Source organism: Amblyomma mixtum, chromosome 1 (genome assembly GCF_055824585.1).
Source record: "Amblyomma mixtum isolate Tamu chromosome 1, ASM5582458v1, whole genome shotgun sequence".
Classification (NCBI taxonomy): Eukaryota; Metazoa; Arthropoda; class Arachnida; order Ixodida; family Ixodidae; genus Amblyomma; species Amblyomma mixtum.
The window spans coordinates 188,058,104-188,076,683 of NC_143012.1; the positions used below are offsets into that span (position 1 = coordinate 188,058,104).

The 18,580-nt window shown below is 49.0% G+C and overlaps 1 protein-coding gene across 1 annotated transcript in view; it reads left to right on the plus strand.

Annotated features, from left to right (window-relative positions):
- Positions 1 to 429: 429 nt before the first annotated feature.
- Positions 430 to 18,580, plus strand: part of LOC149370273 (uncharacterized) — a 65,451-nt gene continuing 47,300 nt past the window's right edge. The window contains exons 1-5 of the mRNA XM_089582912.1: positions 430 to 633; positions 1,409 to 1,740; positions 6,292 to 6,439; positions 11,164 to 11,409; positions 16,565 to 16,726. Of these exons, the coding sequence (XP_089439038.1) occupies positions 430 to 633; positions 1,409 to 1,740; positions 6,292 to 6,439; positions 11,164 to 11,409; positions 16,565 to 16,726 (1,092 nt within the window). The remainder of the gene's footprint in view (positions 634 to 1,408; positions 1,741 to 6,291; positions 6,440 to 11,163; positions 11,410 to 16,564; positions 16,727 to 18,580) is intronic.

Here is an 18,580-nt window from a genome sequence, read left to right on the forward strand (position 1 = left end):
GTGAGCGAACTAATCACCCTGGCAGGTGACAGTTAAATTAATTACTGATCGCGAGAGGTTGCTCGGCAAGAGCGAATTGGGCCGCATAAGAACCACCGTGGTAGCACCTGCCATCTTACACGGCAGTGGTGCATCCCTTACCCGCTGCACCATCGCACAAGGAGTGGTATGAGGACTCCCAGAGACATATAAATGTAAAGTTGAGGATGACCAATTCCGCATGCATGGGAGCTTAAGTGTCCTTTCCAATTTTTTTTTTAAGCTTTGGGACAGAGGCGGCGGAGAATTTTTCTAAGTGTTAAATGTAAGGCTCATCCCGTTTGCCCCTTAAACGCCACTGCCACCGCCAGCCACGCGCGAGACGCCGACAAGAAGCAGAAGAAGAAGATGGAGAAGAAGGACGGCAGGCAGTCGCGAGGAACAGCAGCCATGTACGAACACCGGGCGTACCCGCAGGCGGAGGCCGTCGGCCAGAACCACCAGCGGACGTCCGGCCCCAGCGCGTCGGTGTGCCTGAGCCCGCGCAACGGTCCGCCCGGGGCGCTGACGGCCGTGACCCCCGGCGCGGGAGTCCCACGCAGGCCCACCTCGCCGAACATCGGCTGGCACGAGCGCAGCGAGGGAGACACCGCTGTGAGTGCGCCCGCGCTAATGGCCGGGCGTTTTATTACGAAAGCACTACAGCAGACGTAGCGACCCTGAGCAAGAATCTTGTCTTGTGCACTGTCTTGTCCAACCTCGAGTAAGAATCTGGCCTCTTCCTGTGCTGCGAACTTACACGAGTTACTCCGGTATGCTCGGGTTAGTTGGGAGGAGCGTCACGCAAGATGCAACGAATGGAAGGCAGGTGGCAGCTAAATTAATGATTGGTCGTGAGAAGTACCTCGGGAAGAGGAACATATGGGCCGCACGTTCCCTACCGGTGGCTGTGATAGAAACAGCTACCTGCCAGTGCAGTAGCGCATCTCTCAACCTCTGCGCGTTTCTGTCTGGGCGTGCGTGAGAAATGGCGCCAGGAGCGCGCCAAGCTAGAGCAGCGCGCTGCGCCGGCTGCGGAGGAGGTTACAAGGGACAACGGCTACACCGCGAAACGCAGGAAAGGGCGCCGAAGAGCTGTGCCCTGAAGCACAAGCACAATACAGTGAACATGCGGAGCAATCGCTGGTGGCATGTGGGCCCGATCTCGATCCAACCTATATCTTAAAATCCCGACCCAAGGGAAGGGTACCATCGCTGCTGAAGGTGGTATCGAAGGGACACCAGCGGAGTGACGGTGCTGGGAAGTGTGCTGGAACATAGGTCGCCGTTTAGGAGACGCGCTTCTGTTTTGTGGTGGGCTTCTTCGCCGGTTTATGGCGATGATCGCGGCCCAGCTTAAGAGTTTGCGCCGCGTCTCTCATCCGCGCAGCGTGCCGGCGGTGCCAGCGTCGCCGGGATGGACAGCGCGGCGGCCGAGGACGCCTTCGCGTCGTCGGCAGCGCCGCATCCTACGGCCAACACTACGCTGGGCGGGCCCCGCGGCCGGCTCTACGCGGCCGTGGCGGGCGCGGCGCTCTACCACGTCTACCTGCTGTTCGCCCTGTGGCGGGACTGGGCGCACGGGCCCGACATGTGCCGGCCCGTGTGGCTGCTGGCGCTGGCCACGGCCGGAGTGCACGTCATGGTGATCGGCCGAACGCTGATGGCGCGCTTCGCGCACAGCATCATCGCATCGGTGGACGCCCTGGGCTACAACGAAAGGTGCGCCACGCGGGAGCTGCACGGGCGCCGTCTGTTGGAACATGGGGACCATGTAATAAAATTCACCGTGGCAGCGGATTTGGCTCATTAGCGGTGAAGCATAGTGTGGGTTACACAGCGCGGGAGAACTTCTCTCACTTGTGTCTTGGTCCCCTCGCGCCGCGTAACTCACTGGGAGCAAGGATTAAGAATCGATTGTCGCATTGCTTTTGCAGAAATTATAAACGTATGCTATTTATTGCAGTACTGTAAGAGTCACGGATACGCTACGTAAGGAAGGGGCTTTAAAGCTACATGTTATGAAGGCTACAGGTTCCGTCCCTGCAGTAATGCGAAATCGAAGTGTGAATGCAGTTACACGACGCATGTTTTGGTCGACGCCAAAGAGGAATGCTCCCAAATAAGGGAGGTATGACAAATTGGGGGTCACAGAGTGCAGAAAGACAATACACTCGTACCCTGTCCCTCTTGTGTTTAAATCGTTTCACGCGGCATAACCCTTAATATGTTTCACTATAACTAGCTGAAACCGCTACGCTACCACGGTATTAAAGATAAGTTTACCTTAGCGATAAACAGCTTCTCTCTGAAGATGCAAAAAATTTACCTGCCTCCTATTGTTGCCCCAACATCGTTTCTACCGATATAAGGCATTAATTTGTGGAGAAAGAAACCACAAAACAGCGTTTGTGTCCTCGTATGACTGCGGCTTCTCGTATGGGTACACCACCAAAGAAAGTACTGGTCAGGAATCTACATGCGTGTACTATCTTCAAGCTTCGCTGTTCGAGGTGCGCCAAAAGCAGCACTACAAGTAATAAAAACGCGGTAAAAGGCCTCTGAGCACAAATGCATCCAAATACTGAGAAAATTGGGTTCCTGGTTTTTTTCTGACTATATTCAGGTTTATCCGGTAGCAATATATTCGTTTGTGGGCGAGAAAATGGGATGTAGAAATATTCTCGCCAGTCGGTTCGAATGACGTTCTTAACGGAAAACGACAGGCTGCCGCTGCTTTGAAGTCAATGGCAGCGCAGCGTAGCCTCTGAGATCAGAGTCAGCAAATTGGCGCCGACACACACATTTTTACTTGCGCAATCTGCCGGGGATGGCGACACCTGTATAGTATTGTTTGGTCGCTTCTGGCTTATAAAATCTGTTTTTCGAGACAGTGGTCTCATTGTGATTAAAGCGTGGCATTCTATCGGCATAGGTCAACTTCTACTGATAGTCAGTGTCCCCTTAAAGGGCAACTATGTGGGTTTTTCGAACATTTTGAGTTTATAATCACATTACAAGCTTTAGAGTCCCCTCTCCGGCACGAAAGAAAAAAAAAACAGTTTTTCAAAATAGCGAGTAAAAGTATCTAAAAAAACAACAGAAATCCAGAAACCGAAATTGGGTTTCAGCTCAGCTGTGACGTCATGGCTAACCAACCTGTGAAGTCTCGGATGCTGTCCCCAAACTTATCGTGTGCGCTTTGATTGGCTAACCTGACGACTATAAGCTACAGCTTTGGTCGTTATTTGCCTAAAGGAACCAAGAACAAGCGCAGAAATTTTGTCCTTCAGCTAACTCAGAGCGAATATCAATGAACGTGCCAACGTGTGACGTCACACACGCAAGGTTTCCTGTAGAAATCGCTCCGGTTGAGGGCACGAAATGTAAAATATTAAAATTTGCACCGCCACAAGACGCTGCCGGGCCGCGAAATTTGGCACATGTGACCAAAAAGCACCGATGAACTTACCCTGAAAGTTCGAGTGAAATCCATGGAGTTGCCACAAACGCCGGAGTCTTAAGAGACGGCACAACACTAACGTATATTTAATCGCCTCCTTATTTTGAGAGAGGTCTTATCCTACAACTTGTTCTGCTGTCTTTTTTTTTGTTTCCTATGATTGAGAGTGAAAGAAAAGGTTCGAATAGACTTGTAATACAGGCACCGGCTAATTCTGAGCGCCCCGTAAATGAAGACAGAAGACAATGTGGGCGACCAAGGAGAGACATGATCAAACTCGCATTAGCACAGCATACAGATCAGGGTGCTTAAGGAAGTAAAAGTATCGAAGGGCCTGAAATATGCAGCAGTGGAGCAGCTGGAAGGATGGGAGACGCCGATGCACTCGTATACCTTTTGTTCTCTTTCTTTTTTTTGCAGAAGCAGCGACACTAATTTGGCGCACCTTTTTCTGGCACAAAATTGATGGAACGGAATCTTGTCATGCCTTAGGATAGATCACAACGAAGAAAAATCATGCGGGAGTAAAAACAACTTGTTTCGAAGCTTCGCTTTCAAGGTTCCTCGCGAAGTACGGGGATAAAGCTGACATGTCAACCAAGCCCGCTTATCGCGCACTTTGTTCAAAGAGGTTCCTCGAAACTATCAAACTTGACTTAGGTTATGCTAATGCTCGTAGCGGCAGAAGTCTTGAAAGTGGCTCCGAAACAACTTGCGAGGAGAGCGCATCAGCTTGCTGAATCACTGAAATGTGTTGTCATAAAAGCCTGAGCTAAATAATACACTTCTACGCGTAGCAGTGGGCCCGCAATCACGCGCGAATGTTGGCGAGCCCTTACCGGCTACTTTTTGATGCTCGCACCCTCCTCCGTCGCTCGCAGCTGCGCATACAAGTTGAGAGATGGCTATTGGTTGGATTCTTTCAGACGACAAGCAACTACCATGGCCGTGGCCAATAAGCCGCGTAGCTCCGGCGGGTCAGGAAGCTCCGCCCCCGGAGGTGGGGCCGACGGAGGAGCGCCGACTTTCCTGCATGCAAATAGTGACGAGAGGAGAGGGAAAGGCGCGAAAACGCTTAAATTCAAATTTTGGTCACAGATAACATAGCTTCTACAAAGGGCATCAAAAAATTTTTGCTGGACAATATTTGTAAAGCTGTGTGCTTTAACATCTCAAGCATGCTGCCACATTATTAAAGCTCCTTTCAGAGTCCCTTTAATTACCAAAAGGAATGGGTATAAGAGCATACAGCTTAAATGAGTGAGGGAAACTGCATTGGGTTTTCCCGTCAGCTGAGCCAGTCGTGACACCCCTGATATTTTTTCGGCACCAAAATACTCTTTCGTTGGTTTGAAATTGAGCTTTAGAGTTGGAGCAATTAGCACACCGATTAAACCCGTGACATATGGGTGATGGCGTCTTGCGTCGTGGGTTTGTTTCGTTTAATTTTCCGCGTCAGCTTGTGGCTCCGTCTTCCCCTCTTGTTTAATGGCACTAGGAGTAGAAAATGCGAAAGTTACCCTTATGCCTATATGCGTAACTCGTCGTTTACTGTTCTGTTCAACAAAGAGAATGACGTTAACTCACCGCACAGTAATTGTGGAAACGGGTTGTGATGGTAACAGCTTTATTTTTGTTATTACCGTATAATAGCTTCGTTTTTGTTTTTCGAAACTACCTCTTGTTAAAAAGGGGTAAACCGTCGCTCTAGGGCAACTGCGATTTGCCCTCACCGTCCTTATAATTCACGAAGCTTAGATGAATAGGATTGAAATCAGTGCCTTCATTGCGATGACACCACTGGAGCTGCTGTTGAGTATACGCGCAGGGGTTGGAGGGTTGCTGCTTGGTCCCGTCGCACAGTTTGGTGCGAAACTCTTTTCATGAAACATCAATAGTGAACGCCGCTCTGTATCTGTGAATAGAGCAAGCGTGTCGCTACATGCTCGTCTGTTTTCTCCGCGTACCCGGCAAAATTATCCTTCACTTGTGACATTCAGCGACGGCAGTGTATTTCGTACTTGCTGTTAGATAAAAGAAAACGAACAAAAATGCCGCCGTTTGGCGAAGGTTTAGCTCAAGTATCTGGTCACGAATTAAGCGAAGGAGTTGGAAAGAATGAACGTTCGATATCGGCAAATTGCGCGTGCGCGTCAAGGGCATCGCACACACATCGCGTGTGTGATTCCTACCAAGCTGATCGCTGCTTACGGTAGATAATTTCAACAGACGCTTTCCAAACGATGGCGTGCAGGTTCGACATATGGCTTTGCGAGAGAACTAATTTGTTGTTTGATCTGATCATCTGCCTTTGCATGTCTGCTGCCCAAACTCTTCGCACGCTTTCTTTCCTTATTTCGCGCATGCCGTGCATAAATACATGGTGCTACTAATCAAGAGAGCACACAAACGGCGAACAATCTGGGCTGCCATGCACAGGGTTTGTTAAATGTCCCTAGGCCAGAGGTTCTTCCCTTGAGGAGTCTGATCGAGCGCAATTATGGCACCTACGATGTTACCATTGTCTCGAGGGGTAAGGATGAGCCCCCTCCTCAGCCTATATCTCTTTATGCGGAGATTCTGAGCTTCCTAAGAGTAGTAAAAGCCTGAGTACGAGGCTCAATAAACAGACGCTGTGTCCAGGGCCTTTCGATAAACTTTTTATGTACTCTTGTCTTCTGTGCTGCGAGGCGCCTTTTTGCCGGAGAGAAATCATGTCTGTACCTTTCCGACCTAGTGGTCTGCATAGTGGCCCATGTCGATCACTGGCGCCGTTGAAAGACTAAGGCCCGCGCGCATGCGCCCCTCAGGGTCCCCGCCGTGTGGATGGGCGTGTTCGTGGGCGGCCTCTGCCTGCTGGTGTACGATGCGCGCGACCACCTGTCCCGGCTGGCCTCGCTCGGGGGCATCCTGGTGCTGCTGGCCATCGACTACGTGCTCTCCAGCAGCCGGAAGAGCGTGCGTCCGACACTTGTGCACGCGCCATTGGCACCCGTGTGCATTGCGTTGCCCGGCCGCCTTTGTACTCTTGCGGTCGCGCATTATAACACTAGGTTAAAGAGACGAAGGTCAAGAGAGATTGCATCAAACATGTTGCAGGCCTTTACAAAAATACACCGCGAGGACTGTGGCCTGTTAGTTAAGCTACTCGTCCGATTAGCAGTGTGATTTTTGACTAACTGGTAATTCCTGATAAAGTTGGACAGCTAAAGAAAGACGCAACATAAAGGGGGAGCCATCGTCAAGAGGAAGAGGCGTGCCTTGCAGGAAAACGGAAAGCGATAGTACGCTTATAACACGAATCAGCCTATATGAGGAACAAAAAGGAACCATGGTGTCCTTCAGCCCCCTTCTTTTTAGGGCATGTTTAGGGGCAAGCCCCGAGGTAGATTTGCGTCGCCAGAAATACGGAGCACTTAAGGTCGGTAACCGAAACAAATGACCTCCTCAAAACATGCCAACTTCTAGCAGTTGAGAAGATTTTTACGGAGGCTGCAACCTACTCTTTACTAACCTGAAGACCTCCGGTGCCTCGTCTTTCCGTTGCTAACTGCATCAAGTTACAATGCTTCGCGGTGGGAGTGCTCCTGCGTTGCCAAGAGTAAGCATTCCGTATGTTTAGTGATGGAAATCTACCCCGGAACTATGACAGCAAAGCCTGCCCCTAAAACGTAGTGCGCTAGAGGACAGCTTATACTCCCTTTTTACTACCATATAGGCTAATTCGTGTTTAGAGCGTAGTGGGAAGAAAGCAATGAAGAATCAGCACAACCTTCTGCACAAAACACGATTGCACACGTGAATATATTCCAGTGGAAGCCGGGTCGTTGGGTACAATCCGTGCTGCGTTCATCCCTAGACATGGTTAGTGTGCCACCGTATATCACAGCTATGGAGGTAGAAAGGGATGAGCGCTCGCTGAAGAGTCCTTACGCGAGCAATCGCAGGCACTGGATGGCGTCTACGCGACAGGGCACGTTGTGATACGAAATATATACAAAGCAGAAAAGGCACTTTAGGGTAACGGAGACGGGGCTGTACCGCCCCCAAGGAAGCCAATGCAGACAAAAGCGCACAATGATGTAAAAATGCAAAAAAGAAAACAAAAAAGTACAGTAAAACATTCGAACGCAATGTGGGGACACACTGTGAGCTGTCACGTTGCGATGAAGCTTGCGTGCAAATATTCACCTCGTCCGCCGTTGAAGGACCGGCCGCCGTTCCGCGAAGGCGTTGCGTGCGGGGAAGTAGGGTACCCAGCCCATCTCGATGTCACGGCGCGGCTCCATAGCAGCGCCCTTGGGCTGGTTGCATCGACCGAGAAAGCGAAAAAGAGAAAGAATGGAGAGCTATGACGAGAGCCATGCTACGTTGGATTTCCTTAGAGTACTGCTGAGAATAGGATAAGCAGATTTGTCATGCTTGCTCATTGATGCTATATTCGGTAGACTTGAGGCTGCACAAAGCGGAACAGTAGATATAGTTTTCGTCTATCGCCAACGTTTTTACACGGACTTGGCTTTGGTCGAAGACTTGGTACCGCAAAACAGGCCATCGAGTCGAGGGCCTTCGAGATTTTCGATCGCCATCGAACTCGAGGGAGTTGTGGTCCTGCTACACGGCAAATCTCAATGGCCATTGAAATGGTTCTCGCGTCTTACGCCAAGCTCGTGTGGCGCCACAATCGCTACGTTCGGTTTCGCGCAGATAACAAAAATATTTAACTCTTGTCCAAAAATCCGGCGAATGAAGCAGATTCGCCCGCCGCAAAAACTAGGACCTGTCCTCATCTGTTGACGCCCGGGCGAAGTGGAACTGCCGCGCGCTGCTGTTTCTCGCTTTTGCACACCACGTCGCCGCTCCCGGCGTACATAGACACAGTGAGAAAAGAACAAATTTATGCTGTCTACGTACCACGACCGTATGCACGCTTACGTACGCTAAAGGCAGGCGCATTCCCACTTTTAGTTCAGCGTATGCTAGCAGAGAGACAAAAATAAACTTAGCCTATAGTGGCGCCATCTGGTTGTCAAGACGGGAACCATTGCTGTCAACAAACCGTCTCTTTTTAGGCCTAGCAGCGGCAGAATCGTCGCTCTAAATAAAAAATAAAGCAAATTTATCACTTATACGTTTTCTGATAGGCAAGATGAGAAGTAGCGAAAGACCGGTGCCCCATTTATGACCAGTGAACAGACTGAAAAAGGCAGCAACAACGAGAATCCAGTCCGAAGCGAGGGGCCCGGCTTTGAAGGGCGCCGCCATGTTTGTCGTTCGAAGCAATGCTAGCAACACTGGACAACGCTCGAAGGCCCTCGAAATCTCGATAGAGTTCCGGGCTGCTCCGTTGACTCGATAGACTATTGAGTCGATGGCCATTCAAACTGGCCGTGTAGCAGCGCTCGATCGCCTTTGAGCATTGAGTCGATAGACTATCGGTTCGAGGGCCTTCGAAATGCGCGTGTGACAGCGGTATCCAGGCAATCAGGGAGCACCTCAATGTAATGCATATTCGTTTGTAACGAAGCTTGCTGAAGAAATTATGTCTACTCACCGTGTCATAGCAGTTTACGCGTCCTTTTTTTATCTGCATGAATACGCTACCTCGTAAACCGTTGCAAAAAATTACATTTAGCCCCATTTTTTTCTCGTTTCGGGTCTACGAGTTTTTGTTGTGTATAGGCGCTTTTCGTTTGTTCGTTTGCTTGTTTGTTAACGTCCCGAAGCGACTCAGGCTTTGAGGGACGCTGTAGGGCTCCGGAAATTTGCATCATTTGGAGTTCTTTAACCTGCCCTGACATCGCACAGTGCACAGGCCTCTAGCATTTCGCCTCCATCGAAATTCGCCCACCGTGGCCAGGATCGAACCGGACTCCCAGTGACATATTAATCTAACGTTGAGATCGATCAACTCCGCATACACGGGAGGTTAAGTGTCCCCTTGAATTTTCAAAAACTATATGAGAAAGAGGCGGAGCGTCAGTCGTGTTGTCAGAAATGCCGGATCAAGCAGAAATATTGGGGCCACTTTGTGTAAGTGCCAGTCAATTTTTTTGCAATTCGGTGTCAAAATGGTCACTAAAAGATTCCTCTTCAGATTTTTTAACGCACGTTGCTAACCATAGTAGTAGGCATTACGAACATTGCTCTTAGATCATACCAGCCTGGTAAACTCCGCTTAAAGAAAGCTAGTGTCATTCACTGACTGTCATATGATGTCACCGTTAATCCTGTTTCATCAAGGCGCTGGCCGGTCACCTGCGATTTCACCCTAGGGGATTTTTCCCGGCGTTATGGGAACCGGTCGACGCCTTTGGCTGGATGGCATTCTTTGAGCTGTGCTTTCTTGGCTTCTATCAGACTACAGTCCCAGGAGCCATTTTCCGTGTGGCCGAATGAATAGAAGATAGGAGTGTCCCCTTTGAAACAGGGTGGTGTCAGTTTCCACCATGCTCAGCTTTTTTCTTCAGATTTCTTTAAGCAAACCTCAAGCCTAATGGCGTTATCTATAACTTCGCAATTTCCTTTAACTATAGTTTTTAATCCTGAACTTGTAACCTTACTTCAGTGCCCTCCTTTTGAACCACCAATTTTCAAAACGCGTTTTGCTAACTACCTCAAATTCACTCAAATTCTTACGGATAGCGGCACTATCTGGAAGCGGTCAATGAAAGCGGTCGCCATAAGTTTCTGTTATCTTCTGAGAAGCGGTTATTTTTTTTGTGGTTCTTTTTTTTGCATAATTTATATCTCGGACTGTTGTTCCTGTGAGCTTTAGTTAGTGCATCTGTTTCACCGACAGTGTAGCCGGGTGGTTGTGCGCTTATAAAGAAGCTCTAAGTTTCCAACTTGAAGAAAGTTAAAGTTGCTGATGACGGGCGTCGTGGCAATCCGTAAACACCCGAAATGTACCAATACGACCGTCATTTTTTGTTACATAGACCCTATGGCAAGCTTCGCAACTGGTAATATCAAAGAGCTCTGATTATGACGACCCTTCTTGGTAATATGATGTCTCTGTGGGGAGATAATACAGGGCGCACTAATCTGGCAACAATTATCTCTTAGATGACTTGATCCCAACCGATGTCATGATCGTTGCAACAGGCAGCATTTTTGCAGTGTTTATGATATGAGGGTGCTCAGGAAGTATTCCTTTTAAATAGGTTTCAAGTGATTGGTTTAAGCAGTAAGTCTTTTTTTTTTTTTTGGCTCTCCTGTTGTGCAAACATTCTTGGCAGTATACCAAGATTGCGCCGAAGAGGGTTAAAACAACTTCCTCTCCGCGCGTAACTCCCATCTGCTTGCAAATGCAGCGGCATAGGTGTCGTGAACGTGGGCGCATGAAATTTGAGCTCGTCGATGACGAATTTCTCGATTGCAAAACGGATATCTAAACGTTTTTATGTCAAACTCTGCGGTCAACCATGACATTTTCCTTCCAAATATCGCTCCTAACAAGAGACATGTTATCTCTTCCAAACCAAACGCGCGATGTAGGCTCGTGCTGTCCTCGCACTTTTCTTCCACCCTCCGAGTGCGAAAGGCGCATTGGGTAGACTATTCCAACCACAGCGTTTCAAACGGGCCGGGTGTCGCCGTCGCTGACGCGAGGATTCTCAGCCTCCGGCGCATGTGCATAGGGGTGAGATGTGCTTCATTTCAGAGGCATGCCCACACAGGTCCCGTGGCTGGTGCTGGCGCGGGCGCTGACCCTCCAGTACGCGGCGGCGGCGCTGATGCTCCGCTGGCCGGCGGGCCGTCGGCTGGTCGTGTGCCTGTCGCAGCACATCGCGCGCTTCTTCGAGCACGCGTCCGAGGGCAGCCGCTTCCTGTTCGGATACCTGGCCACGGGAGCCAACCTGTCCTTCGCCGGTGGCGCCACGCTGAACGGATCCGCCACGCTATCGCCCATCCTGGCCTTCAGCGTGAGAGGCCTCGTCCCGTTTCCACCCACTAGGCGTGCCTTTCTCTGGTGGCTGGTTACGCAGAAACACCGGATAACTGTCTTATAGAAATGAGCCGACGCTGACGCAGCCATCCAATATCCAGCATTAACACAACTAACGTAGGTCGTCGGTTCAAATCCCTGCAGCAAGCTAGACCCTAACTTAACTAGAAAGTTTGTGCTGCACGAAACGCGAAATCGTATGCAACCATCCCGAACACTCTGCGGCAAACGGTTCAACCGCAATATTCATATTAAGATTCGTAAAGACGTGGAATTGGGGGTACATAAGTCGCCGGTTCGAATCCCTGCCTTGAGTTAGGCTGTAACTTAGCTAGTAAGTTTATGCTGCGCGAAACGCTGAATCGCGTGACACCATCCGGAACATTTTGCGGCAATTGATTGGCCCGACTTTGACGCCTACCAAACAGGAATATATATATCGGATCGGCATAATATAGTTCCCAGTTGCGGTGCTCGGGCACCACGATACCGCCTGGTATTATTTCATTCCATTATGCAACCAGCTCGGTTACCATGGCAATCACTGGGACACAATGCTGTTGCTATGGGGACCGTCATCTTGGATTCTATGCGGGGAATCAGCATAACTCGGAGGCTCGAAACGCGACCGGTAGAGCTAACGCTCGAAAACGAAAACGCGACAAAAAAGGGCTCGTGCATGTTTCGTAACTTCCCGCATTGTGAACAGCGGCCGTAACAGGTTAAGAAGCAGGTGCGTAACTCGATAGGTAACACGCCTGATGAGCAGTTGTTTGGGCTGGATTTGAGCCAGCGTTCACAATGCAACAGGGAAAGAGTAGCGTATTCCAAACTGGTATCATGACCGGCCACGGTTTCGCCTCTCCCTGACGGGACGTGGCAGTACTTTAAACATAACCATTCAGCGAAGCGCTGCTATAAAACCAAGTTCTTATTAAGGCGAAAGCCTTTAAGCGCTCATTCTCGCGGCTCATACTCATACTCTGTCCGTTCGTCCGTTACATCTGAAGTGAAAGTCGTATCTAGTCATTACTAGCCTGAAGTCATGACTAACTAGTCATTAACCAGTCATGACTAGGACTGGTTAGTTATGAATAGGTAGTCTCGACTGGTTAGTGATGACTAACTAGTAATAACCCGTCATTGACTAGTCATTAACCATGACTAGTTAGTCCTAACTAGTCATAACTAATCATGATGGGTTAGTTATTACTAACTAGCCATTAAACAGTTGCCTAGCTAGTCATTAACCAATCATGACTAGTTAGTCATGGGTCTTGAGTAATTAGTCATGACTAGCCAATCCAAGTCACAGTAGCAGCCAAAGTTGAGTGGAAAGGCTTTCGCCTCGCGCACTTTAGATCGTCAAAGTGCCCCCCGAATTTTTTCAAGTCATCATCATAGTCATTTAATATAGTCTTAAAGGCCCGTAGGGCATTACATAAGGGGGACAATATAAAACCAAGGAAGGTATAAATGATAGCATGGTCGCAATGGCGTAATGCCACATTAATAGCAATGATGTCTGATCTTCTGCAGCCCAAAACTTTCGAGCGCATCTCGGTGCATCGATATTCTGATTTTCGCATCTTTGAAAGTGTACCGAAACTGAAACTGGCCATTCAAGGACATGTAGAGATTATTTCACTATTTTATGCGCCAAATTCCGTATAATTTCGCATATTTCGAAAGGGCGAACATGAAATGCAAAGCGCATAGTTTCTCCGCGCATATCGCAGCTTACGTATCTAGAAGGTTTGTACGAATAGTGTACAAACATAGATGGAATTAGCCCGGACTAGCGGTCAGGCCTGATGTTCCGGAGTACATTATCATTCGGACTCAAAATCATCATGCACCGCATAGTAGAGTTCCGTGTAATCGAGAAAAAGTTTTTCGCCGCGGTAAAATGACAAGGGTGACATATGCGCACCGGAGCAATGATAACGATCAAGTGCAATTAGCATGCCTTGAACCGTTAACGACCAACCCAGCTTTCTGCTCAAAAATTAGCACACGACGTTCTTCCAGAACGTGATATAACAAGCTGCGCGTATAGGGCTATGCAAGTGCAGTTATATAAATTAAGCGTAGCACTGCAATATATTGTATTGCTGCTTATATTATTATTAGTAGGCCTATAGGTTTATGGTTGATGCGGTTTAACGTCTCGAAGCGACTAAGGCTGTAGGGGACTCCGTTCTGGAGGGCTCCCGATAATTTCGACCACGAGCTTTTTAACGTGCACTGACATCGCACAAGCGCACGGTCCTCTAGCATTTCTCCCCCATAAAAAAATTCGACCGCCGCGGCCGGGATCAAACCCGCGTCTTTCGGGTCAGCAGCTGGACACCATAATTACTGAGCCACCGCGGCGGCTCTTGTTAGTATAGTGCCGTGGTGTTGGCTCTCGTCTTTTTCCAGTTCGCGAACTACTTTTGCGTATGAAAACCGTTCAAAAGTGGACACCTGACTCGCTACAGTCCGCGATACCGTTCACAATGGTAAAAAGGCTGAACTCGGGCATCCAGTGTTCAGGATAAGGGCAGAGACAGCGCTTTGCGGGACGAATTCGACTGGGAACTGAGCCTTACCGCACACTAGTGAACACTGCAGAGTCCCAGCTTCAAAAAAGTGAGTTTAGAGCAATATATAAAATGAAGTAAGAAATGAAGCATGCCATTGTTTTACAAAAGATGAAGAAAGCAATAAAGTCGTCATAAATTTGATTAAAACGAAGGCGCGAAGTAAGGCAAGGTTGCGCGCCCTTGCGGAACGCGCTGAATAGGAACACCATTTTAACACTGTCTATAACCAACATACAGTTATGAAGTCTACGAGGCCGGCAACGTAAGACTGCGGAGAGACAACTGTCCACGTTGTTCTAACAATACTAACTATAATGTAATAGGATACAAGAACACAGCGGTTACTCGGTATGCATCGGAAGGGTTAAGGAAAACATCGAGTGGTACTTATGAGGAAAAAAACGTGCAACAGTTCACTAGGGTAGCGTACGAAAAGCGCGCAAGGCGCAAATTAAAAGCAGATGTCACTTTCAATGCAAATGCACTGCTTCACCAGGTCTTACCGACTCAGGTGATCCGAGTTTGTGTGAAGCTTGACGTTGAGGGTGACCTTGGGCAAATAATAAATAAATAAATAAATAAATAAATAAATAAATAAATAAATAAATAAATAAATAAATAAATAAATAAATAAGTAAATAAGTAAATAAGTAAATAAATAAATAAATAAGTAAATAAATAAATAAATAAATAAATAAATAAATAAATGCTTCCGCGAATGGGATTCAAACACTGGGATGCGAGCAGATCAGCTTCTCCGGCCACTGCACGGCAGCCCCATGCCATCGCCGAAGCCGGTCACGCCTGGCGTTAAGCTGCAACACACTCTCGCGCTGTGCATTCCACATAGTCATCTTCATTAACTAATACTACTTTCAAACGAACATCGCCGCCAGACGTGCCGATGACCCAGCGAATCGATACCGTGAGCCAATCAGGGTAAATACATGCTTTCGCTCGCATACTCGGTTTAACTATACGTTAAAACCCTCAGAAGGGTATATGCTTGGGCTTGCTGTTTCATATTTGAAACGTAAAAACCGTAGAGCAAAGAGACGAGGACACAGAAAGAACGACACAGTGTGTTGTCGTTCTTTCTGTGTCCTCGTCTCTTTGCGCTACGGTTTTTAGGTTAAAACCCTACCACTTCTTTTAGTTCCCATAGACACGTGGCAAGTTCGCGAGGCCATTGGTTGCTCAGATTCACACGCACAGGCAAATAAAGCGGCCCATCACTGCCTTACGAAAGAGATGGCCGCAGACGTGTCACTGTGCTTGAAGAAGTAAAAAAAAAATTGCCGTTAGGGGCACCACTATTGCAAGAGGCTGCAGTACTGCTGCTGCAAGAGTGCCGTACTTTATTCCTTTTTCCTCCTGGCCATCATGAACTGAAAAGACCGCCTACACGAGACAGAACACGGAGCGAAAGGTAGACTGTGTTGCCTCAGACACCTCGAGAAGTTCACGGTGTCAGAGACCCGAATACATTCCACAGACTGGACTCCTCCTCAGGAATTGACGTTTTATTAGTCTGCGTTTGGGCTGGCGGGAGCCATTGTTTCTCATAATGTGCCATCAAACACGGGGTTCTATGACCTCCATGTCTCGCTCGCTATAGGAGTAGGTACGAAAATAAATATTGGATGCAGCGCGCTTGGCAGGTATTCTCCGGCCGTAATTGTACGCTGCGAATCTCCCTCGAGAGGGAAGTATTATATGTAGTTGTATATTGCTCGTACTTAGTTAAGGGGCACCAACTCAGGCTGACGAAAAGCTTGAAATTGAATTTTAAGATAGCGGAGCGCGTTAGGCCAAGAAAAGTGATTGGTTTAACGTTAACAGGCGGGAAACACGGCAATTAGATTAGGGAACAGACGCGAGTTAATGACATTCTAGCTGAAATCAAGAAAACGAAATGACCAGTGGCAGGGCATGCAATGCGAAGGGAAGATAACCTTTCTAAGAAGAGTTAAAGGTAGAAGTGGGCAGCAGAGAGGGTAGATGAAGTTAGCAAGTTTCCGGGGACAAGGTGGGCGCAGCTGGCACAGGAGAGTCTTAATTAGAAACCAATGGGAAAGGTCTTTTCTCTCGCAGTACACGGGAGTGGGCTGATGACGGTTATGTCTTGCTTGCAGTTCCGCTGACATGCAGAAGAGACGTAATTTCGATGTTTAGAATGCACGTTACAGGCACTGAGCGCGGCGCACGCATGGAAGAAGAGTGTTCGAAGCCATGAATGGACGTTAACGCTTGCTTAGTGGAAGAGAATTAAACGTTAGCCCCTGTTAAACTGGAGAATGGTTTTCGTCGGGCCGTCGTCGCCCGATTCTCTCCAAAAATCTGGACACGTGTCGGCTCGGTGCGGCGTTCAGAGAGTTCGTGAATGTGCGACAATTGAGTTCGATTTTTTGGTTGCCCTGCCAGGATCACTGGAAACAAACCACCACGTTGCTCGAGAACTCTTCAGTTGTGAATTACAGCAGCGCTTGTTCAGGAGAACATAGAGTAGTACAAGCCTAATGAGGTGGGGGATTCTGTACGCAGGCGATGCCGGTGATCTTCTACGTGGGCTTCTGCGTCAACGTGCTCTACTACTGGGGCGTCATGCAAGCGATCGTCTCCCGGCTGGGCGGTTTCCTCAACCACGTGGTCGGCTCCACCGCCTGCGAGTCCATGTGTGCCGCGGGAAACATGCTCTTCGGCCTGGTACGTGTGCACTCACTGTCTTAGCTGCGCAGTGGGAAAGTGCATGTCCCATTGCGCAGGAAAAGTCTAGACCTCTCTCCACTACTTTGCATCTCATAATCCGCGTGCAACATTTGACGTTAAGCTCCACATACCATTGTAATATTATTGTTGTGGCTTCTTATGTCACTTTCACATGCGTGCGCCTTTACACCAAAATACTATCGGTGTCTCCGTATTGGCTCAGTCCGCACGCTTGGTCGGGCTGTGTCATCCATTATACAAGCTGCAAGGGCAAACGATGACGTACATTAATTTATGTTTACGAGCGTGAACCACGTGGAGCAAAAGGTAACGGACGCATAGGTCGCATGAGAGGCGCGAGCAGATGCAGCCGTAGTGGTAAACTTTAGTACTGAGCTGCCAAGTGCGGTGTAAGTAATTGCAAGAAATATAATGTGTAGAGACATATATACCCAGGTAACCGGGAACAATGTAAAAAAAATGGCTGAGGCTTAGCTAAGGTTAAGCCTAGTCAGATGCGAAGCATATTGATGGCTAGGCTTGGTAATACATGGCTTTCCTTGGTTGATTCATCCCGCTCTTCATCGGTCTCTGTGGCACGCTGAAGCTTTCGCTTCTTGTTCAAATCAGCCCTGCTTCTAGGCGGCATCCCAACACCTGGCTGCCTCGTAAGTGCCCGGAGAGTTGTTGTTGTTGTTGTGACTGAGAGAAGGATGAAGAGGAAATTGCACGGGCCTGCTACTGGCTCGAGCCAAGCCACCACCGCTGCCACGTGCAGATAGAGGAGAGTTAAAAGATCAGAGGAAGGGGAGAGAGGAAAGGAAAGACGCGCGTCGCAGCAACAACTGCGTCCGCCGGAGCGGACGCTGCTAAAAAAAAAGCGGCCGAAGCCGCGCTCGCCGAAGCGAGAACAGATACTCCTCGTGGCCGAAGCCGCGCTCATCCGCCCCGAGGCAAGCTCAGCTTTATACCGCTGCTGTAGCGTCACGTGGTCAGCTGCAGCGCCTCTGATGTGGAGCCTCCACCGCCGCGGCCGACCGCGCGAGTCGGCAGCCCATCTCTCCTGTGCTGTGACGTCATGTTGTCACGTGGTCAGCCGCCGCGCCTCTGACGTGGAGCCTCCACCGCCGTGGCCGACCGCGCGAGCCGGCAGCCCATCTCTCCTCTGCTGTGACGTCATGTTGTCACGTGGTGTCACGTGGTCACGCTAAAGGTCAATGGTAGCTCCACCGCCGCGCTCGACGGGCTGCAGTGTAGCTCTAGTAATATGCTTCGCATAAAAGGGTATACGCAAAATTTATCTACGGGCTGGTAGCGAGATGCGCAGAGCACAAGTCTAAGAAATCAGCTGAGATATATTCTTTGGGCAGCTAGCTGAGGAGCGTGCTAATTTTAGACTAATGGGAGGAGCAGTGGATGTAAATCTCCTGAAGATATTAACTTTAGCATTACGGCGCTACCTTTCAGCTAGTAGCGCTATGGAACCTATGAAGTGCGTGCGTCGAATAAACAGAATTGTACAAGCAGCTGGTATACTCGGGGCAACAAGGTAACGTGATGATGAACCGAATTTCTCGCACATTCCCCAAAACGAGGTTCGTGTCCTCGTAAACACTTCGGGCTCGAGCAACCTGTAGGGACGACTCGGGTCTGCCTCGCGTAGAGGTTTGATGGAGATAAGGGTTAGCCTGCCCGGGGCAGCCGCATTACGATGGAGGTGAAACAGAAGAGCACTTACTTTGGAACACTTGGGCGTGCTTTATCGTACGTCCGCATATTTTCAACATTAGGAAAATTTAGAGCAGGGTGAAACTATCGATTAGGGACGAAGGGAAATATCGGGGTGCTAGT